Source organism: Bufo bufo, chromosome 1, assembly GCF_905171765.1.
Source record: "Bufo bufo chromosome 1, aBufBuf1.1, whole genome shotgun sequence".
Lineage (NCBI taxonomy): Eukaryota > Metazoa > Chordata > Amphibia > Anura > Bufonidae > Bufo > Bufo bufo.
Window position 1 is genome coordinate 41,436,464 of NC_053389.1, and position 21,538 is coordinate 41,458,001.

General features: G+C 47.4%; 1 protein-coding gene across 2 annotated transcripts in view; it reads left to right on the forward strand.

Annotated features, from left to right (window-relative positions):
• LIN37 (lin-37 DREAM MuvB core complex component) overlaps positions 1-21,538 on the forward strand; it is a 35,064-nt gene that overhangs the window by 3,440 nt on the left and 10,086 nt on the right. For both annotated transcript variants that reach the window (XM_040422250.1, XM_040422256.1), the window contains exons 2-6: positions 172-241; positions 409-484; positions 842-892; positions 13,776-13,805; positions 17,506-17,588. In XM_040422250.1, the coding sequence (XP_040278184.1) occupies positions 208-241; positions 409-484; positions 842-892; positions 13,776-13,805; positions 17,506-17,588 (274 nt within the window). In that variant the 5' untranslated portion in view covers positions 172-207. The remainder of the gene's footprint in view (positions 1-171; positions 242-408; positions 485-841; positions 893-13,775; positions 13,806-17,505; positions 17,589-21,538) is intronic.

Genomic DNA, 21,538 nt, shown 5'->3' on the forward strand with positions numbered 1-21,538 from the left:
CGGAGCGGTGATGTCACTATAGTACAGTATAACGCGGAGCGGTGGTGTCACTATAGTACAGTATAACGCGGAGCGGTGGTGTCACTCCCATACATATCCCTTGGTGATGTCTCTGCTGTACATTTTACTGTGTGCGTCGCTGAGGTCACTCTCCCTTTGTCTCCGTTACAGGTTATTACTCTGCCAGGACGAGCGCTGCCGGCGGCCATGTCACTTGCCAAGGTGAAGGTGGAGAAGACAGGTGAGGCCTTGGGCTCTGTTCACTCCTGTCAGGTTTTTCTTTGCTTCCATGCTTTTCGTCCCGCTGATTATTACAAGGTCTGGCGCTCGCTGATTACCCGGTGTACGATGATACACTGTAACGAGTCATACAGCTGTGCGACAGTAATCCGTATCTTCTCCTGCCAGATCTGGAGGCGGCGAGCGCGCGCAGTCGTCTGGATGCCGTCTTAAAGGGGCTGTTGGACCGGAGCGAGGTGGACAGGTGAGGGGTCTCCTTACATCACATCCAGGGGCGATCACAGCACAAAGACTACATTGGGTCAGTGGTATTTAAAGGGGAGTGTGTCCTCGGCAGACGTATCCCACAGATCTGATCCAATCCAGTTTGCCTTCTGGGAGTGCGAGGACCACAAAACCAGCGCCACCAATGTCCACCGGTTGCATTTCATCTCCATTTCCTTCATTCGAGCTGAGCCGCAGTACCGGACTCAGCCTGTGGACAGGTGGGGGCGCTGTTTCCAGAAGAACACGTGCATGTTTTTGTATGAACTATGCTTCCGCTCCTCATCCAGTGCCTCATGTGACGTTTTTTTATTTTTATTTTATTTTTTATTTCCAGGGAGCAGATGGAAGATGAAAGCGGAAAAGCAGCAACAGACGCCCATAGCAAGTAAGGAAGAAGCGCTGGACACGCTGCAGCAAACCCTCAGCTGTGCTACATATCAGGACTGTAGGAAATCCTCTAGGAGCTGAACGCAGAGCCCTTTCTTGCCCTGATGGTTTGCTACAATGTATCAGTGCAGATATCCTGGAGTCAGTGACATGTAGCTCAGTGTAGACTGGTTATCATTGTAGCAAACCTTCAGCTGTGAGAAGCGGTTAGAGCAGGTTATCAGCCAGTGAATCAGGAGTCTTCTCATTCTCCTGCAGCAAGCAGAGATCTTGGTGAGGAACCGAAACGCAGAGGGAGAGATTTACTAGGAAAAACGCATCGTAATTGTGGCTCGTTAATTGATAGAAGAAATGGGGGCGGGACTAAGAGGAGTGCGCCAGTTTTTTTTTATTTTTTATGGCGGTCGTATATAATATTGTTGTTAGAAGTCATCCCCTATGCACAGGATAGGGGATACCTATTAGGCTCTATTCACACGTCCGCAACGTGTTTTGCGAATCCGCAAAACACGGACAGCGGCAATGTGCGTTCCGCACTAATAGAATATGCCTGTTCTTGTCCGCAATTGCGGACAAGAATAGGACATGTTCTATTTTTTTGCGGAACGGAAGTGCGGATCCGCAATTCTGTGTCCGGGCAGCACATCGTGCTGCCCCATAAAAATGAATGGGTCCGCAATGCCGTTTTGCGGAACGAAATCGCGGATGCGTGAATGGAGCCTTAGATGGGTGGGAGTCCTACCACTGAGACCCCCACCGATCACGATAACGGGGGGGCCCCGCACCCCCTACAGCCCCCTGAAATGAACGGAACGGCCGGTCACACGCCATTCATTTGTATAGGAATTCCGGAGATTGAAATGATCGGAGCGGCCGCCCACATGCCCCGCCCCATGTGCTGCGGTTGGGGGAGTACTTCTGTCTGCTGCGACCCTTACCAGGTCCCCGCTGCTGCCGCCTACCGCCTGGTCCCTGCTCAGCGCCTCAAGATTAGAGGTGGGCGAATCTATTCAAAAAAATCGAATTTGTTCCAAAATCGGCCGCCCTCGCTGCTCAAGAGACGCCCCCTTGATGGACAGGACCAGACATCTCGTCTGCGAGTATAACAGAACAAGTGCAGATAACGACTGCGCATGCGCCACTGAAGCTTGGGTGCGCCCAGAATTAGAGGCGGCTCTTCTCTTTCCAAAAGTCACCTCCTCCACTTCCAGGTGTGCGCCAATGTCAGCGGCGCATGGGCAGTCGGTATCTCTGATGCTCGGAGCAGTGACGCAGGGGCAACGTCTTGCCCTGTCAATCAAGGTGGGGGGAGGAGTATCTTGAGCAGCGGGGACGGCCCCTCTTGCTCATCTCTACTGGAGACGCCTGCTCAGCCAATCAGTGGCAGAGGTGGGTCCCCCATGTGGCTGCTGATTGGCTGAGCAGGTATCTCCAGGCATTTCCTGTGGGTCAAACGGGGACCTGGTAAGCGTCATAATGGGGGCGGCGGGGGATCCGCGAGGATGAGGATGGCGTGTTTTTTGTTTTGTTTTCATACCACTGAGCCGTTTCTAAAGAATCCCCTCCACCCAGACAATCCCTTTAAAGGGGTTTTCCGACTTTTTTATGCTGATGACCTTTCCTGTGGATGGGTCATCACTGATCGGTGGGGGTTCAACAGCTGGGACCCCCGCCGATCAGCTGTTTGAGAAGGGACCGGCGCTTGCAGCTTCTCCTAGTCCAGTGACGTCACATTCATCAGTCACATGACCTATGCGCAGCTCAGTCCTAGACTGGGCTGAGGTGCATTACCAGGCACCGCCACTATACAGTGACCGGCGCTGTACTTGATGGAGCTGGTGCAGCGGCCTCCGCAAACAGCTGATTGCCGGGGGTCTTAGATTAGCTACTGGTGACCTCAGATATCGGACCCCTGCCGATCAGATACTAATGACCTCCCCGAGGATAGGTCATGAGCAGGGACGGATTAAGTGCATGATAGGCCCGGGGCTGGCGAACCAACTGGGGCCCCTCCCTCCATTTTAGTTTTTTTTTTTATGAAGAGGCCGCGGTGCTTCCTAGGCCATATGACTTCTCCAGAAAAATACCCCAAATTGGCTCCTAAACTGAAAAACGTGGTCGACAAATTTAAAATACATATAATTATGATAAAAAAGACATGGAGAAGAATACAGCACCACATACCTCTTACATCCAGGGACATCTCCTGTCATGTAGACCTTCTCTTTCCTCTTCTCCTGCGTCTGACCCAGACCGCCATGACAAATTCTTTCAGCCGCATCTCGTCTCTACAGAGTTTGTAACACAGACACGTTAGATTTCTCCGTTTTTCCATCCACCTCTCCATCCTGGTGTCCCCACAGTGTCATCCTGCTGCCACCCCCAATACTGTGCCCCCCAATGCCCCAGGTACTGTACTGCTGAAAAAATAGTGACCCTAATAGACATAATACGGGTCATTTATCAAACTGGTGTAAAGTAGAAATGGATTTCTAAAAGAGCTACTTTACACCAGTTTGATAAATGAACCCAAATGTCCCTATAGTGTCTACAGCATCTATAATGTCCCCTAGAGACCCCAGTAATAATAACACCCTCTATTGTGCTCCAGGTAATAATCTCTGTATAGTGTCCCAGATATAATAGAATGGCCCCTACGGTGCCTCCCCAATAACAACGCCCCCCACACGGCCCCATATAGTAATTTCCCCCACACTGCCCCATATAGTAATTTCCCCCACACTGCCCCATATAGTAATTTCCTCCACACTGCTCCATATAGTAATTTCCCCCACACTGCTCCATATAGTAATTTCCCCCACACTACCCCCATATAGTAATTTCCCCCCACATTGCCCCCATATAGTAATTTCCCCCACACTGCCCCCATATAGTAATTTCCCCCACACTGCCCCATATAGTAATTTCCCCCACACTGCCCCATATAGTAATTTCCCCACACTGCCCCCATATAGTAATTTCCCCCACACTGCCCCCATATAGTAATTTCCCCCACACTGCTCCATATAGTAATTTCCCCCACACTGCCCCATATAGTAATTTCCCCCACACTGCCCCATATAGTAATTTCCCCCACACTGCCCCCATATAGTAATTTCCCCCACACTGCCCCATATAGTAATTTCCCCCACACTGCCCCATATAGTAATTTCCCCCACACTGCCCCCATATAGTAATTTCCCCCACACTGCCCCCATATAGTAATTTCCCCCACACTGCCCCATATAGTAATTTCTCCCACACTGCCCCCATATAGTAATTTCTCCCACACTGCCCCCATATAGTAATTTCCCCCACACTGCCCCATATAGTAATTTCCCCCACACTGCCCCATATAGTAATTTCCCCCACACTGCCCCATATAGTAATTTCCCCCACACTGCCCCATATAGTAATTTCCCCCACACTGCCCCATATAGTAATTTCCCCCACACTGCCCCATATAGTAATTTCCCCCACACTGCCCCATATAGTAATTTCCCCCACACTGCTCCATATAGTAATTTCCCCCACACTACCCCCATATAGTAATTTCCCCCCACATTGCCCCCATATAGTAATTTCCCCCACACTGCTCCATATAGTAATTTCCCCCACACTGCTCCATATAGTAATTTCCCCCACACTGCCCCATATAGTAATTTCCCCCACACTGCCCCCATATAGTAATTTCCCCCACACTGCCCCATATAGTAATTTCCCCCACACTGCCCCCATATAGTAATTTCCCCCACACTGCCCCATATAGTAATTTCCCCCACACTGCCCCATATAGTAATTTCCCCCACACTGCCCCCATATAGTAATTTCCCCCACACTGCCCCCATATAGTAATTTCCCCCACACTGCCCCATATAGTAATTTCTCCCACACTGCCCCCATATAGTAATTTCTCCCACACTGCCCCCATATAGTAATTTCCCCCACACTGCCCCATATAGTAATTTCCCCCACACTGCCCCATATAGTAATTTCCCCCACACTGCTCCATATAGTAATTTCCCCCACACTGCCCCATATAGTAATTTCCCCCACACTGCCCCCATATAGTAATTTCCCCCACACTGCCCCCATATAGTAATTTCCCCCACACTGCCCCATATAGTAATTTCTCCCACACTGCCCCCATATAGTAATTTCCCCCACACTGCCCCCATATAGTAATTTCCCCCACACTGCCCCATATAGTAATTTCCCCCACACTGCCCCATATAGTAATTTCCCCCACACTGCCCCATATAGTAATTTCCCCCACACTGCCCCATATAGTAATTTCCCCCACACTGCCCCATATAGTAATTTCCCCCACACTGCCCCATATAGTAATTTCCCCCACACTGCCCCATATAGTAATTTCCCCCACACTGCTCCATATAGTAATTTCCCCCACACTGCCCCCATATAGTAATTTCCCCCACACTGCCCCCATACAGTAGTTTGCCCCCACACTGCCCCATACAGTAATTTCCCCCACACTGCCCCCATATAGTAATTTCCCCCACACTGCCCCATATAGTAATTTCCCCCACACTGCTCCATATAGTAATTTCCCCCACACTGCCCCCATATAGTAATTTCCCCCACACTGCCCCCATACAGTAGTTTGCCCCCACACTGCCCCATACAGTAGTTTGCCCCCACACTGCCCCATATAGTAATTTCCCCCACACTGCCCCATATAGTAATTTCCCCCACACTGCCCCATATAGTAATTTCCCCCACACTGCCCCCATATAGTAATTTCCCCCACACTGCCCCCATATAGTAATTTCCCCCACACTGCTCCATATAGTAATTTCCCCCACACTGCCCCATATAGTAATTTCCCCCACACTGCCCCATATAGTAATTTCCCCCACACTGCCCCATATAGTAATTTCCCCCACACTGCCCCATATAGTAATTTCCCCCACACTGCCCCCATATAGTAATTTCCCCCACACTGCTCCATATAGTAATTTCCCCCACACTGCCCCATATAGTAATTTCCCCCACACTGCCCCATATAGTAATTTCCCTCACACTGCCCATATATAGTAATTTCCCCCACACTGCTCCATATAGTAATTTCCCCCACACTGCCCCATATAGTAATTTCCCTCACACTGCTCCATATAGTAATTTCCCCCACACTGCCCCATATAGTAGTTTCCCCCACACTGCTCCATATAGTAATTTCCCCCACACTGCCCCCATATAGTAATTTCCCCCACACTGCCCCATATAGTAATTTCCCCCACACTGCCCCATATAGTAATTTCCCCCACACTGCCCCATATAGTAATTTCCCCCACACTGCCCCATATAGTAATTTCCCCCACACTGCCCCATATAGTAATTTCCCCCACACTGCTCCATATAGTAATTTCCCCCACACTGCCCCCATATAGTAATTTCCCCCACACTGCCCCATATAGTAATTTCCCCCACACTGCCCCATATAGTAATTTCCCCCACACTGCCCCATATAGTAATTTCCCCCACACTGCCCCATATAGTAATTTCCCCCACACTGCCCCATATAGTAATTTCCCCCACACTGCCCCATATAGTAATTTCCCCCACACTGCCCCATATAGTAATTTCCCCCACACTGCCCCATATAGTAATTTCCCCCACACTGCCCCATATAGTAATTTCCCCCACACTGCCCCATATAGTAATTTCCCCCACACTGCCCCATATAGTAATTTCCCCCACACTGCCCCATATAGTAATTTCCCCCACACTGCCCCATATAGTAATTTCCCCCACACTGCCCCATATAGTAATTTCCCCCACACTGCCCCATATAGTAATTTCCCCCACACTGCCCCATATAGTAATTTCCCCCACACTGCACCATATAATAATTTCGCCCCCACACTGCCCCATATAGTAATTTCCCCCACACTGCCCCATATAGTAATTTCCCCCACACTGCCCCATATAGTAATTTCCCCCACACTGCCCCATATAGTAATTTCCCCCACACTGCTCCATATAGTAATTTCCCCCACACTGCCCCATATAGTAATTTCCCCCACACTGCTCCATATAGTAATTTCCCCCACACTGCCCCATATAGTAATTTCCCCCACACTGCCCCATATAGTAATTTCCCCCACACTGCCCCATATAGTAATTTCCCCCACACTGCCCCATATAGTAATTTCCCCCACACTGCCCCCATATAGTAATTTCCCCCACACTGCCCCATATAGTAATTTCCCCCACACTGCCCCATATAGTAATTTCCCCCACACTGCCCCATATAGTAATTTCCTCCACAGTGCCTCCATATAGTAATTTCCCCCACACTGCTCCAAATAGTAATTTCCCCCACACTGCCCCCATATAGTAATTTCCCCCACACTGCCCCCATATAGTAATTTCCCCCACACTGCCCCATGAAGTAATTTCCCCCACACTGCCCCCATATAGTAATTTCCCCCACACTGCCCCATATAGTAATTTCCCCCACACTGTCCCCATATAGTAATTTCCCCCACACTGCCCCATATAGTAATTTCCCCCACACTGCCCCATATAGTAATTTCCCCCACACTGCCCCATATAGTAATTTCCCCCACACTGCCCCATATAGTAATTTCCCCCACACTGCCCCATATAGTAATTTCCCCCACACTGCCCCATATAGTAATTTCCCCCACACTGCCCCCATATAGTAATTTCCCCCACACTGCCCCCATATAGTAATTTCCCACACACTGCCCCCATATAGTAATTTCCCCCTTACTGCTCCATATAGTAATTTCCCCCACACTGCTCCATATAGTAATTTCCCTCACACTGCCCCATATAGTAATTTCCCCCACACTGCTCCATATAGTAATTTCCATCACACTGCCCCATATAGTAATTTCCCCCACACTGCCCCCATACAGTAGTTTGCCCCACACTGCCCCCATATAGTAATCTCCCCCACACTGCCCCATATAGTAATTTCCCCCACACTGCCCCATATAGTAATTTCCCCCACACTGCCCCATATAGTAATTTCCCCCACACTGCCCCATATAGTAATTTCCCCCACACTGCCCCATATAGTAATTTCCCCCACACTGCCCCATATAGTAATTTCCCCCACACTGCCCCATATAGTAATTTCCCCCACACTGTCCCATATAGTAATTTCCCCCACACTGCTCCATATAGTAATTTCCCCCACACTGCTCCATATAGTAATTTCCCTCACACTGCCCCATATAGTAATTTCCCCCACACTGCCCCATATAGTAATTTCCCCCACACTGCCCCATATAGTAATTTCCCCCACACTGCCCCATATAGTAATTTCCCCCACACTGCCCCATATAGTAATTTCCCCCACACTGCCCCATATAGTAATTTCCCCCACACTGCCCCATATAGTAATTTCCCCCACACTGCCCCATATAGTAATTTCCCCCACACTGCTCCATATAGTAATTTCCCCCACACTGCCCCATATAGTAATTTCCCCCACACTGCTCCATATAGTAATTTCCCTCACACTGCCCCATATAGTAATTTCCCCCACACTGCCCCATATAGTAATTTCCCCCACACTGCCCCATATAGTAATTTCCCCCACACTGCCCCATATAGTAATTTCCCCCACACTGCCCCATATAGTAATTTCCCCCACACTGCCCCATATAGTAATTTCCCCCACACTGCCCCATATAGTAATTTCCCCCACACTGCCCCATATAGTAATTTCCCCCACACTGCCCCATATAGTAATTTCCCCCACACTGCCCCATATAGTAATTTCCCCCACACTGCTCCATATAGTAATTTCCCCCACACTGCTCCATATAGTAATTTCCCTCACACTGCCCCATATAGTAATTTCCCCCACACTGCTCCATATAGTAATTTCCCCCACACTGCCCCATATAGTAATTTCCCACACACTGCCCCATATAGTAATTTCCCCCACACTGCCTCCATATAGTAATTTCCCCCACACTGCCCCCATATAGTAATTTCCCTCACACTGCCCCATATAGTAATTTCCCCCACACTGCCCCATATAGTAATTTCCCCCACACTGCCCCATATAGTAATTTCCCCCACACTGCTCCATATAGTAATTTCCCCCACACTGCTCCATATAGTAATTTCCCCCACACTGCCCCATATAGTAATTTCCCCCACACTGCTCCATATAGTAATTTCCCTCACACTGCCCCATATAGTAATTTCCCTCACACTGCCCCATATAGTAATTTCCCCCACACTGCCCCCATACAGTAGTTTGCCCCCACACAGTAATCCCACCATATTTTTCCCCCACATAGTAATCCCTCCCATAATAATTTCCCCCCGATGTACTGTCTCTTCACATGTCCTCCTGTGTGTCCCCCCCAAAGTTGACACATAAAATAAAAGCTAAATGGTCACCTATGTCCAGGCGCGCGATTGCAGGCGCTCACACTTCACTGTGCTGCGCGATGACGTCATCACGCACGCCTGCGCCAGGATTTCACTACCGCATAGGCCTCAGGCCTACTAGGCCTGAAGCCTATGGCGGTGATCTGCGGCGGGGCAGCGAACTATGCTCTCCGGTGCCTCGCCGCAGTATGTGGGTTTTCGGGGCGGCGTTGGGCCCCCCAGCGTTCTCTATTGTAATCCGCCACTGGTCATGAGTGTAAAAAAAAAGCCGGAAAACCCCTTTAACCCCTTAAGGACACAGCCTTTTTACACCTTAGGACCAGGCCATTTTTTGAAAATCTGACCAGAGTCCCTTTAAGTGCTGATAACTTTAAAACGGTTTGACTTATCCAGGCCGTTCTGAGATTGTTTTTTCGTCACATATTGTACTTCATGACACTGGTAAAATGGAGTCAAAAAAAAAATTTTTTTTGCACCAAAAAATACCTAATTTAATTAGCAAATTTCAAAGTTTCAGTTTCTCTACTTCTGTAATACATAGTAATACCCCCAAAAATTGTGATGATTTTACATTCCCCATATGTCTACTTCATGTTTGAATTGTTTTGGGAATGATATTTTATTTTTTGGGGATGTTATAAGGCTTAGAAGTTTAGAAGCAAATCTTGAAATTTTTCCGAAATTTACAAAAACTCAATTTCTAGGGACCAGTTCAGGTCTCAAGTCACTTTGCGAGGCTTACATTATAGAAACCACCCAAAAATGACCCCATCTAAGAAACTACACCCCTCAAGGTATTCAAAACTGATTTTGCATACGTTGTTAACCCTTTAGGTGTTGCACAAGAGTTATTGGCAAATAGGGAGGAAATTTGAGAATTTCATTTTTTTGTCTAATTTTTCATTTTAACCCATTTTTTCCACTAACAAACCAAGGGTTAACAGCCAAACAAGACTGTATCTTTATTGCCCTGACTCTGCCATTTACAGAAACACCCAATATGTGGCCGTAAACTACTGTACGGCCACACAGCGGAGCGTAGAGTGAAAGGTGCGCCGTTTGGTTTTTGGAAGGCTGATTTTTATGGACTGGTTTATTTACACCATGTCCCATTTGAAGCCCCCTGATGCACCCCTAGAGGAGAAACTCCCTAAAAGTGACCCCATCTAAGAAACTACACCCCTCAAGGTATTCAAAACTGATTTTACATACGTCGTTAACCCTTTAGGTGTTGCACAAGAGTTATTGGCAAATGGCGATGAAATTTGAGAATTTCATTTTTTTGCCTAATTTTCCATTTTAACCCATTTTTTCCACTAACAAAGCAAGGGTTAACAGCCAAACAAGACTGTATCTTTATTGCCCTGACTCTGCTGTTTACAGAAACACCCCATATGTGGCCGTAAACTACTGTACGGGCACACAGCGGGGCGTAGAGTGAAAGGTGCGCCGTTTGGTTTTTGGAGGGCTGATTTTGCTGGACTGTTTTTTTGGCACCATGTCCCATTTGAAGCCCCCCTGATGCACCCCTAGATTATAAACTCCATAAAAGTGACCCCATCTAAGAAACTACACCCCTCAAGGTATTCAAAACTGATTTTACAAACTTTGTTAACCCTTTAGGTGTTGCACAAGATTTAATGGAAAATAGAGATACAATTTCAAAATTTCACTTTTTTGGCAGATTTTCCATTTTAATATTTTTTTTCCAGTTACAAAGCAAGGGTTAACAGCCAAACAAAACTCATTATTTATGGCCCTAATTCTGTAGTTTACAGAAACGCCCCATATGTGGTCGTAAACAGCTGTACGGGCACACGGCAGGGCGCAGAAGGAAAGGAACACCATATGGTTTTTGGAAGGCATATTTTGCTGGACTGGTTTTTTTGACACCATGTCCCATTTGAAGCCCCCCTGATGCACCCCTAGAGTAGAAACTCCAAAAAAGTGACCCCATTTTAGAAACTACGGGATAGGGTGGCAGTTTTGTTGGTACTAGTTTAGGGTACATATGATTTTTGGTTGCTCTATATTACACTTTTTGTGCGGCAAGGTAACAAGAAATAGCTTTTTTGGCACCGTTTTTTTTTTGTTATTTACAACATTCATCTGACAGGTTAGATCATGTGGTAATTTTATAGAGCAGGTTGTCACGGACGCGGAGATACCTAATATGTATACAATTTTTTTTATTTATGTAAGTTTTACACAATGATTTCATTTTTAAAACCAAAAAAATGTTTTAGTGTCTCCATAGTCTAAGAGCCATAGTTTTTTCAGTTTTTGGGCGATTATCTTAAGTAGGGTCTCATTTTTTGCGGGATGAGATGACGGTTTGATTGGCATCTATTTTGGGGTGCATATGACTTTTTGATTGCTTGCTATTACACTTTTTGTGACGTAAGATGACAAAAAATGGCTTTTTTTACACCGTTTTTATTTTTATTTTTTTACGGTGGTCATCTGAGGGGTTAGATCATGTGATATTTTTATAGAGCCGGGCGATACGGACGCGGCGATACCTAATATGTATACTTTTTTTTTATTTATGTAAGTTTTACACAATGATTTCATTTTTGAAACAAAAAAAATCATGTTTTAGTGTTTCCATAGTCTAAGAGCCATAGTTTTTTCAGTTTTTGGGCGATTATCTTGGGTAGGGTATGATTTTTGCGGGATGAGATGACGGTTTGATTGTTACAATTTTGGCGTACATGCGACTTTTTTGATCACTTTTATTACCTTTTTTGGGAAGTAAGGTGGGCAAAATTTCAATTTCATCATAGTTTTTTATTTTTTATTTTTATGGTGTTCACCGTTCGGGTAAAGTAACATGACCGTTTTATAGATCAGGTCGTTACGGACGCGGCGATACCAAACATGTGTAGGGAATTTTATTTTTTCATTTTTTATCAGTGATAAATGTGTTTTTTGATTTTTACTTTTTTTTCACTTTTATTCACTTTTTTTTGACCCAGACCCACTTGGTTCTTGAAGATCCAGTGGGTCTGATGTCTGAATAATACAGTACAGTACAATATATATTGTTCTGTACTGTATTTTACTTACACTGAACAGATCTATGCCATTCAGCACAGATCTGTTCAGCACCATGGACAGCAGGACGCCTGAGAGGCGTCCTGTTGCCATGGGAACCTTCCCCGTCTGCTCAGTACTGCTCAGAACTTCGCAGACGGGGAAGGGTAAGGAGGGGATCTCTCTGGGGGCTCTCTCCCTCCCCATCGGGGGGCTGCAAAGGCACAGCAGCCCCCCGATGGGAGAGGGAGGGAGCTCCCTGCGCTGTTAACCTTTTCCATACAGCGGTCCGTACGGACCGCTGTATGGAAAGGGTTAAACGGCTGACATCGCATCGCAGATGTCAGCCGTTTATACCAGGGTGCCAGCAATGTGCTGGCACCCTGGTATCCCCACTAGACACCAACGATTATACAAGGGGAGGCGGGCGGGGGATCGCGATCCCGCCTGCCGCACCGCCCGCCTCCCGCACCGCCCACACCGCCCGCAACCCTCCCCCTGCACCTCCCGCCACCATAAAAATCATTCGGGGGTGCAGGGGGGGGTAAATAAAACTTTTTTTTTGGCATATAAAGTTTCTGATCCCTGCGGTCAGGGACTGCGGGGACCAGAAACTTCAGAAATCGCAGCAAACCGCAGGTCTGAATTGACCTGCGGTTTGCCGCGATCGCCGACATGGGGGGGTCACGGGACCCCCCCGCGCATTTAGCCTAGGTGCCTGCTCAATGATTTGAGCAGGCACCGGGTTCCGATCACTGCCAGCCGCACGGCAGTGATCGAAAATACACAGGGCGTACATGTACGCCCTGTGTCCTTAAGTACCAGGGCACAAGGGCGTACCTGTACGCCCTATGTCCTTAAGAGGTTAAGACAGTTATAACTAATATCCCCCTCCAGATGGGGAGGGGGGGGGGGTAATTTAATAAAATTGTCATTTCATTTTGCCAGTCTCAATGCCGTGGAGTAAAGCTTGCGCAGGTCTCTTAATACATTTGGCGCACCCTCTGGTAGTCCCGTCTGCAGGTAATGCAGAACTGCCCCCGCTATGGGCTGGCATGGATTTACCCCAGTAAATTATAGTAAATGTTTTCAGAGGCCACGCCCCTCATCGCCCAAAAATCATCTTGCACAAAAATTGACCGCTTCCGTGTTCCAGTTTTCTGGCGCACCGCCACCGGTATGTTCTCCCTGTCGTGTCTACTGTGGGAAGCTGCAGAACTTGAGCCTCTTTGATAGAATAGTGGAAAGCCCCTTTAAGAGGGATCACTCACACCGAGGGGACGCTTCTGCTTTCTCCAGCCACACGGTGTGAAAATACAAGGCGTACACGGAGAGCGTCCGCCAGACATCAGCACGAGGCGCTTCACCCTCAGCCCAGAATAGTCCTAGATTTTTACTTGATTTATTTGTGTCCTCATCAAGTTCCTCTTTTTTCCTTCCAGAGACTCTTCTCCATCTGCTGCCGGAAAGCGGTAATTTGTTTATTTATTTATTTTTTCACAGTGACTATAAAGAGTTTGGCTGGTGTTCAGCTGGAAAGGATAGCTGAGCGTGGGCATGATGGGGACAGGTCTGTCTGTCAGCTTCACCTGATTGGCTAAGAGCAGCGGACAGACGTAGCTTCTCCTCTGTGTCCTTTTCAGATGAACACCCGCCTGCTGGCTTCATGTGTTCTTAAAGTGTATCTCTAACATGTCTGATTGCAAGAAGTTATCCACAGGATAGGGGTTGGGTATCTGATCGTGGGGGGGCCATCCGATGGGACCCTAGCTGATGACGAGAAGGGGGTCTGTGTTCTCACTGCCACTGTAACTCTGTGAGGCTACCAGAGATATCTGAACGCCTGTACTCGGCTGTCTCCGTCAGTCCCAGTGACGGACAGGCATGGGTGTCTGACGCTCTCTTCAAATGAGGGACGCAGCACCTGTTTTCAGGTAATGGGACAACCCCTTTAACACTTTCGGTACCTGCATGATGGCAGTGTCTTTAAAAATGGCGCCCACTGACGAGTTTCTGCTGTTTTAAACAACAGACATCGGGGATAATGTCCTCTATCGGGGATAATGCCGATCGCAGACATTTAAACACAGATACAGCATCGACATTATCAATTGTGACCCCGGCATGTGAAGTGGCTTTCCCCGGGAGCACTGCTTTCCTGGGGCGGAGATCGGGGAAGCTGTTACTTCAACATAAAATCCCCGGTCTGTCTGAAGAAACTGAAAACGCAGAGTGCTGAAGGGGTTAATCTTCTAAATATATCTTTATTGGAGTCAGCCCTTGTGTTTTTCTGATACAGAGCCTGCAATACCATGCTTCCCAACATTGCCGTAGAGTTAGGCTAGGTCTAAACGACAACATTTGTTGCGCGACATTTTGTTGTACTAATGTCGCGCGACAATTTTTATGATGGCAGTCTATGGTGTCGCAATGCAACATGCTGCAACAGTCGCAGAAAATCCATCGAGTTGGATTTTTCTGCGACTGTTGCGTCGCAGTCGTAGCATGTTGCAGTGCGACACCATAGACTGCCATCATAAAATTGTTGCGCGACATTAGTGCAACAAAATGTCGCGCAACGAACGTTGCGCCCTATCTGTCGCGCGACTTATTGTCGCGCAACAAATGTCGTTGTGTAGACCTAGCCTTACAGTGTACTCCCTCTAGACACCACTAGAGGGAGCTCACTGTATACGGATTTTACAGTTTACATTGATCTCAATAATAAAGCAGTCTCCAGAAAGCTCCCCCTAGTGTCCTTTGTTTTTTTTTTTATAACAAAAAATAAATAAATAAAAAATAACAGCCCTCTTAATTATTGGCCCACCAAAAAAAAATTTGGCGACATTTCTTTTTTGTGACACGCAACATTTTTGTTTTATTAGGATAAAAGTTTTTTAATTTTTTTTCTTAGTCGTCACTGAACAGCTGAGCAGCTCTGGCCAGAGTTTGAGTTTTTGGGTTGGCCATTTTTTTTTTTTTCTTCTATCTATATATATATATATATATATTATACACTGCTCAAAAAAATAAAGGGAACACTTAAACAACACAATGTAACTCCAAGTCAATCACACTTCTGTGAAATCAAACTGTCCACTTAGGAAGCAACACTGAGTGACCATCAATTTCACATGCTGTTGTGCAAATGGAATAGACAACAGGTGGAAATTATAGGCAATTAGCAAGACACCCCCAATAAAGGAGTGGTTCTGCAGGTGGTGACCACAGACCACTTCTCAGTTCCTATGCTTCCTGGCTGATGTTTTGGTCACTTTTGAATGCTGGCGGTGCTTTCCCTCTAGTGGTAGCATGAGACGGAGTCTACAACCCACACAAGTGGCTCAGGTAGTGCAGCTTATCCAGGATGGCACATCAATGCGAGCTGTGGCAAGAAGGTTTGCTGTGTCTGTCAGCGTAGTGTCCAGAGCATGGAGGCGCTACCAGGAGACAGGCCAATACATCAGGAGACGTGGAGGAGGCCGTAGGAGGGCAACAACCCAGCAGCAGGACCGCTACCTCTGCCTGTGTGCAAGGAGGAACAGGAGGAGCACTGCCAGAGCCCTGCAAAATGACCTCCAGCAGGCCACAAATGTGCATGTGTCTGCTCAAACGGTCAGAAACAGACTCCATGAGGGTGATATGAGGGCCCGACGTCCACAGGTGGGGGTTGTGCTTACAGCCCAACACCGTGCAGGACGTTTGGCATTTGCCAGAGAACACCAAGATTGGCAAATTCGCCACTGGCGCCCTGTGCTCTTCACAGATGAAAGCAGGTTCACACTGAGCACATGTGACAGACGTGACAGAGTCTGGAGACGCCGTGGAGAACGTTCTGCTGCCTGCAACATCCTCCAGCATGACCGGTTTGGCATTGGGTCAGTAATGGTGTGGGGTGGCATTTCTTTGGAGGGCCGCACAGCCCTCCATGTGCTCGCCAGAGGTAGCCTGACTGCCATTAGGTACCGAGATGAGATCCTCAGACCCCTTGTGAGACCATATGCTGGTGCAGTTGGCCCTGGGTTCCTCCTAATGCAAGACAATGCTAGACCTCATGTGGCTGGAGTGTGTCAGCAGTTCCTGCAAGATGAAGGCATTGATGCTATGGACTGGCCCGCCCGTTCCCCAGACCTGAATCCAATTGAGCACATCTGGGACATCATGTCTCGCTCTATCCACCAACGTCACGTTGCACCACAGACTGTCCAGGAGTTGGCAGATGCTTTAGTCCAGGTCTGGGAGGAGATCCCTCAGGAGACCGTCCGCCACCTCATCAGGAGCATGCACAGGCGTTGTAGGGAGGTCATACAGGCACGTGGACGCCACACACACTACTGAGCCTCATTTTGACTTGTTTTAAGGACATTACATCAAAGTTGGATCAGCCTGTAGTGTGTTTTTCCACTTTAATTTTGAGTGTGACTCCAAATCCAGACCTCCATGGGTTGAAAAATTTGATTTCCATTTTTAAATTTTTGTGTGATTTTGTTGTCAGCAGATTCAACTATGTAAAGAACAAAGTATTTCAGAAGAATATTTAATTAATTCAGATCTAGGATGTGTTATTTTTGTGTTCCCTTTATTTTTTTGAGCAGTGTATATATACCATGTCCACCTTGAGGTCGTAACAGATCTGTTGGGACGTACACTATGGCGTAGTTTTCCACTGTAAGTAGGGCATTTATCAGAGCTCCCAGGGTGAGACAGCCCCTGTGGTGACATCAGTCACTGGCAGAGCTGATCTGGGTCTGCTAAGACCCAGCAGCTCTGCCACTGTGGGGGATGGGCACCCGGTAGTCACATGGACACAGGGTCTACTAGAGGCGGCGGTGTTGAGCGTCGTTCAGTGCTGCTTAGGCGGCTGCTTGCATGTTTTTCCAGGAAACGCAATCAATATTTGAAAATATTTTTTTGGGTCGAATTACTCGATTTAGTCGAGTACTCGTTGCATCCCTAGCCACATCCGTATTTTGCAGATCCCCAATTTGCGGACCACACAATGGATACGGTTGTGCGCCTTGAGATGTGGAATAAATGTCTGTATAGAACGTAGTATTTTGAGATGCCCTTGATACGGAGATGATGGCAGCGCTCCCTAGTGACGCCCCACTCTCTGTGTGATGTTTTATGGGTTTAATTCATAAACTTTTTTTTTTATTTTTTCTTTATCAGGCAGTCTGTGCGCCCCTCTCACAATCGCCGGAAGAAAAGAAAGGAGGAGGACGGAGTCTCAGAAGCGGCGCTCCCCAAAACCAGTAAGTGGCGCGCACACATGACGTTGCGTTATCACATTGCTATAGGTTGAAACACTGTTTGTTCGTTCGCTTGAGGGCGGCATCCAGTAGTGACAGACGGACTCATTTTCAGCGGTGCGTCCTTCGTGCGCTAAAAGTGCGCGGTTGCCGCATCCTAATCCTTGTAGCAGAGGCCTGGGAAAGAGTCAGTCCTTCTGCCAATCCTCAGCCGGAGCTCATGAATAACCAGGACTCTCCTCAGACCGCCGGGACTCTCTCCCAGGTTTAGACTGCAGTGATTATGATGCGGGTTTGTGGCAGCCACTTAGGGGGTCATTTATTAAACAGAAATACGACTAAATTAGTCATATTTCGGGTGCAGATTTCGGGTGCAGATTGCGGCGCAAAGGTCATTTGCTCCACAATCTGCCAGGTCTAAAAAAGTGGGTGGAAAAGAGGAGGGTCCGGCAGGCCCGTCTCACTCGCCATTTTCTACGCCTGTTTTAGGCATAGAAAATTGTCTTTTTATTTTTATTAAGTAATTTTTATTAACCTATTAAAAATTTTACAACGCCCCCCATACCCTCCCCCCCCTCATAACATCTTGATGATGCTCTCCCATCCTCCACATTCCTCACCACCCGACCCCACCGCCTGCTCCTTTCCTACATTTTGTCATCAGACACAACTTCCCCTTATTAAATAGTGAAGAGACATTCCCTAAATCCTGCAAGAGACCGCCAATCACACATCAGGCATCAGTACCCCTCACACCAGTCCCAGACGGTATCTCTGGAGTTCCCTGGGGCGTCAATCCAAGGAGTCCATCGTTTCTCAAATTTAGTCTTTCTATAAACCCCTCTTTCCAAATTGATCTTGGCTATATATTCGGTTCTACTAGGACTGCACTCGTCTAGCCAGTGCCGGGCAATCGGCTTGCGAGCCATATATAATATTCTGGGTTCAGTGATTGGCAGATCCTCCACATATCCCAATACACAAACAAATGGGGTCCCATCCAATGTAACTTCGTATAGAGAGTTAATGAGATGCAGCACAGCGCGCCAAAAGCCCTCCAGGGCCGAGCATGACCGCACCATGTGTCACCTCCCCACATCGCGGACATTTGGAATCCTCCCCCCGTACCCTGTAGGGAGCCCAGATAAGACAAATTGCCCAGATGTGGCAACCATGGAGTGCCCCATATTGAGGTATACTGCGTGATGCCCTGTAGGTCCCTCACTTTCCACCATGTCTTATGCAAGAGACGCAACGTAGGGAACGCCAGACCTGACATTTTCAACTTATCTGCCTCTAAGGCTTCGTTTAAGTTTGGTACTGCCGAGAATCCTTTCAGTAACCTACTTTGGGTGTCTCCGTCCTCCCTTTCCCAGTCCCTCATCATATGTAGAAGTTGGGCGGCTAAGAAATACACCCATGGATTCGGAAGAGCCCCCCCCCCCCCGTCCATTTTACATCTTTGCAGTGTCTCCAGCCGCAACCGGGCATAGAAAATGGTCTACATGTATGACGGCAAGGAAGCTGTCTTACATTTAGAAATGGCCTTGGATGCGCCAAAGTTATGTAGAGGGTGGCGCCTGTACATAACTCCGGCAGATCCGCCACCAGTGCAGGGCTTTATTAAAACCGGTGTCCAAGACGCCAATCTTAGGGTACATTCCCACGACCGTGTGTAATCCTTTTACGTTTTGCGGTCCGCAAATAACGGAACCGTGTGTCCGTAATTTGTTTCCGCATCCTTTTCCGTTCCGTGTGTCTGCATTTTGCAATAGTAATATCAGAATATTTTAAACCAAGCTCAGGGGGCAGGGACTTCAATTACATGGAAACGGATCCGCAAAAAAAACGGATGACCTAGGGAATGGTTTCCGTATGTCTTCCGCCATTGACTTGAACGGACCGATCTGTGCGGACAATAGTAGTACAAGCTTCATATTTTTGCGGACGAGAGATGCGGAAATGCGGGTGTGGACTGCATACTGAATGTTATCCGCACATTTTTGTTTTTTCACCCATAGGTATGAATGGATCCGCATCTATTCAGTAAAATGCGGATCGGACGCGGATAAAATTATACGGTCGTGTGAATATGCCCTTAGTGTTAGCTGATGAATGAGACACTAGAGAAATCGGCGCGTCTGTCACCGCTTTGTCTTTATAAAATATAGTGTCGTAGTATAATGTAATTATATTGTCGTAGTATAATGTATATTTAAAGGGGTTCTCATGATTAATGTAATCCTATAGTACATGACAACCTCTCTCTAACAAAGCTAGAACCAGCCCTGTACCTCACATGGGTCCAGAGATCTCTTCATTCCTTGCTCTGATAGATTTATATCAGACTGGCAGCTCGAGGGAGTGTCCTTACTGCTCCAGCTCAGGGGGCGTGCCCATGATCTCCCTATCACAGCTCAGGGGGCGTGCCCATGATCTCCCTATCACAGCTCAGGGGGCGTGCCCATGATCTCCCTATCACAGCTCAGGGGGCGTGCCCATGATCTCCCTATCACAGCTCAGGGGGCGTGCCCATGATCTCCCTATCACAGCTCAGGGGGCGTGCCCATGATCTCCCTATCACAGCTCAGGGGGCGTGCCCATGATCTCCCTATCACAGCTCAGGGGGCGTGCCCATGATCTCCCTATCACAGCTCAGGGGGCGTGCCCATGATCTCCCTATCACAGCTCAGGGGGCGTGCCCATGATCTCCCTATCACAGCTCAGGGGGCGTGTCCATGCTCTCCCTATCACAGCTCAGGAGGATGAAACTGAGCATGTGCGGCCATCTCAGTGAGCCAGACAAAGAAATAAGAAAAACACAAACAGCAGGTGGCGCTATACAGATACAGTTTATTACATAACTCAGTGTCTATGCTAAATTTCTAACAACATGTAATTACAAAAGTAGTCAGAGGCAGGCGCTGGTTTTAAAACTGTAGAATATTTTTTGTGGGACATGCCCTTTAATTAGGGAGTGTGACGGTGGGCATTTACTTTATCTGAGTATCGGCAGGTCCGACTTGGGGGATTACTTATCCTGAAACACAAAAATGAGGACCATAAATAACAGGACCATAAACAGAAGTATAAATAAAAGATGACACCGTTATAGTCTATGTGTCTGTATAAGGCCTCATGCACACGAGCGTATGTGTTTTGCTTTCCACAAAAATCGGATCCGTGAAAAATACGGATGACGTCCGTGTGCATTCCATATTTTGCGGAACGGAACAGCCGGCCCCTAATAGAACAGTCCTATCCTTGTCCGTAATGCGGACAATAATAGGACATGTTCTATTTTTTTGCGGAACAGAAATACGGAATGCACACAGAGTAACTTCCGTTTTTTTTTTTTTTTTTTTGCGGACCCATTGAAATGAATGGTTCCGTATACGGTCTGCAGAAAAAAAAACGACAGAACGGACACGGAAAGAAAATAAGTTTGCGTGCATGAGCCCTAAGGCATAGAAGTAGTAAGACGGTGGCTCGGGGTGCCTCTCAGCGCTGGGGTCCTAGGCTCGAATCCGTGTTTGTATGTTCTCCCCGTGTCTGCGGGGGGTTTCCTCCCACTCTCCAAGGAGAGACTGACAGAGGCCGTAGATTGTGAGCCCCACTGGGGACAGCGTGATGGTAATGTCTGTGAAGCGCTGCGGCGCTATATAGGGGAGTATAATCTATATCGGGGGGGTTAGCGCCATATGAGGAGGTTGTTTCCTCTTGGTCCGACGGTCTTCTATTCTTGTGCGGTTTTCTTTTGAGTGGTGTTTTGGGTTGGTATTTGTTTGGAGATCTGTTAAATTCCATTTTTGTAATAATTCTTCTCCCTCTTCTTGGTTTTGGATTATATATATATATATATGTATATGTGTGTGGTGTGGTTTTTATTTTTGATCTTTTTGGCTGGGAGGGCCCCATTTGTGTCTGATTTCCTCAGCCCGGAGTGCGCCGTT